The sequence below is a fragment of the Microtus ochrogaster genome, chromosome 6 (assembly GCF_000317375.1).
Source record: "Microtus ochrogaster isolate Prairie Vole_2 chromosome 6, MicOch1.0, whole genome shotgun sequence".
Classification (NCBI taxonomy): Eukaryota; Metazoa; Chordata; class Mammalia; order Rodentia; family Cricetidae; genus Microtus; species Microtus ochrogaster.
This window is the reverse complement of record NC_022013.1, coordinates 25152878-25155604: the sequence shown is the minus strand read 5'-3', so window position 1 is coordinate 25155604 and position 2727 is coordinate 25152878. Positions and strand designations below refer to the sequence as shown.

At 39.9% G+C, this 2727-nt stretch overlaps 1 protein-coding gene across 1 annotated transcript in view; it reads right to left on the bottom strand.

The window, feature by feature from the left end:
- Window positions 1-2727, bottom strand: part of Kdm5b (lysine demethylase 5B) — a 65163-nt gene that overhangs the window by 22466 nt on the left and 39970 nt on the right. Inside the window, exons 11-12 of the mRNA XM_005348383.2 lie at window positions 1374-1555; window positions 188-350 (exon numbers count right to left, since the gene is read on the bottom strand). Coding sequence (XP_005348440.1) covers window positions 188-350; window positions 1374-1555 — 345 coding nt within the window. The remainder of the gene's footprint in view (window positions 1-187; window positions 351-1373; window positions 1556-2727) is intronic.

Here is a 2727-nt window from a genome sequence, read left to right as displayed (position 1 = left end):
AGAGCTAGTTCCAGGACAGGCTCCAAAACCACAGAGAAACCCTGTCTCAAAAAACCAAAAAACCAAAAAACCAAAAAACAAAACAAAACAAAAAAAAAAAACCACTAACTTTTTAAAAAGAAAAGAAAGAGAGTAATAGAGAAGTGGGGAATAAGTGGAGTAGCAGGAGGGTTAAATCAGAACATACAGGCACTTCATGAGTCATCAGAGTATTGGGGTTCATGATGGTCACCAGCTGGTGGAGGAGATCTGGCTGGGACACAAAGAGCTCTGGAGCTAGTTTCTTCATTACATTTTCTAGCTGCTCTGCAGCATATCCTGGAACTCCATACCAGGTTTTTGGCTCACCCCTAGAAACAGATTATAAAAGTCAATCGATTTGTAATACCAACACACACAAAGTTAAGCAATTCACATTTTTCTAATCATGTTCTTTAAGAGTGAGCTACAAACAAATGTCCAAATCAAAGACGTAACATTAGAAATGTAGTGCATTTTCCCTTCAAGGTCATCATCCCAGATCCCACTTGACAAAATGCAGACACCTAGAGTTTCTAATATAAAGAATCACATTTGCTAGAGAATACATGGTTCTCACAACTTCCTTCATCAACTGAGAAAGGATGGCAGCCTTCCAGTTTCCTTTTCCCTTGCCCATTCTGCTGGAAAAGGTTTAAATCAAATACAAATAAGGCAATTAGCATTTCTAAAGAGCTGTTATTCTTCAAAGCACTTTAAATTGTCAACCAATTAATTTGTGCCATCCCTGTGAGGTCTGATAAACATCATCTTCCTGTAACATCTGGGGCAATCGCCTAGGAAAGCAGAACCGCGTTGCGTATCCATATGCCAGTGCTCTCTCTCTCTCTCTCTCGTGGTACATCCTCAAAGAGAGTGAGTGGGGCTATGGATTTTAAAATATTTTAGTACTTTGAAGTATAAGAAATAGGGGAGATGGAAACAGATGTAGAGAAAAATGGCTTTTAGGTGAAAAGTTTAAGCAGTAAAGTTCAAAAGTCTACAGGGATTACAGAGGTCTAAGTATTATATTTCAGACTTGAGCACAACAAAAGGAAACTGATAGTCCCAAAGAAATATATGGGTTACCATGACTACCAAGTGAGATTTCCTGTACCAATAAAAGCTACATGGTTCTTTAACTTGTTAGTGAACACTTTACTGAATTCAGATAAAAAACTATACTATTCCTAGAAACATCCTATACTTGATATAACTTGATAATAAACCTAATCTAATAGAAGCTAAATTAAAAAGAACCTATTACCTTCAGACACAGGTAACTCATACCAGAAAGAGGGAAATTTCCTATTCAGCTAACACACTGCTCATAGGCTCCATATAAAATTTCTTACCAGTGAAGGTAGTTGATTGAATAGCTCCAGTGGTCTTCAATGTGCCAACAGAAGGAAGAAAAGCACATGCCCACATACAACCAAGGGAGTTTCATGCCACATATATCGGCAGTAATATGAGCAAGGACAGACTGCTCCATCACTGGCATATTGTTCAAATTCCAGCCACTATCAAGATACTCCTAAAATGAGCCAGAAAAAAAAAAGGTGATAAAGTTATATTTGTACCATGCTAACTCTTTAGAAATGTTTATTTTTTTCCTTTATTTTTTTATATTTATTATATTGGCATGGTATACATGTATGCAATGACTAAAGGAGGACAAAAAAGGACATCAAATCCTCGAGCTAGAGACAAACATAGGCAATTGTGAGCAACTTGATCTGGGTGCAGGAAACAGCTCAGGTCCTCTAGAAGGGAAGCAAGTGCTCTTAAAATTGCTGAGTCACTTCTTCAGACCCTAGAATTCCATTGCTAAGGGTTGCCTAAAGAGCTCCTACAGCCCTGCCTTTAATCCCAGTACTCAGGACGCAGAGGCAGGTGGATCTCTATCAATTGAAAGTCAGCCTGATTTACAGAGTGAGTTCCAGAATAGCCATGTCTGTTTCACAGAGAAATGTTGTCTCAAAAAAAACAAAACAAGCCGGACGATGGTGGTACAGGCCTTTAATCCCAGCACTCAGGAGGCAGAGGCAGGCGGATCTCTGTGAGTTTGAGGCCACCATAGTCTACAGAGCTAGTTCCAGGGCAGCTAGGGTTACGGCTGTCACACAAAGAAACCAGTCTTAAAAAACAAACAAATAAAAACAAACAACCCCCTCCCAAAAAGCCAGATCAAACCAAACAAAAACAACGACAAAACTCCTTTAAATAAAATGAAGGGCTTAAGGTCAAAGTAGGATGACCTCTAACTCTATATGTTATCTGGTTAGGACCTTAAATAAGTGGACTTGAATTTTATAGACACACACAACTGCCCTTGTTTTGTTTTAGGATATAGGAGACCTGAGCATGAAGTTTCAAACATGAAGGAAGACATGAGCTCAAAACCAGGCAAACCAATCTACCTCATTAGCGAGGAGTTGGAATAGTGTACTAGTGACTGTCCGGGAAGAGGAAAGTGAGATGAAAAGCAGGGAGGGAGCATCACACTAATACATCCTATTTTCCTGTTCTAGGGCTGGTCACCCATGTGAAGACAAATCAAGCTGGACACACGAGTAAATACTTCTCCATGTGTATGTAAAATATAAAACGGAAAGCCGGGTGATGGTGGCGCACGCCTTTAATCCCAGCACTCAGGAGGCAGAGGCAGGCGGATCTCTGTGAGTTCGAGACCAGCCTGGTCTACAG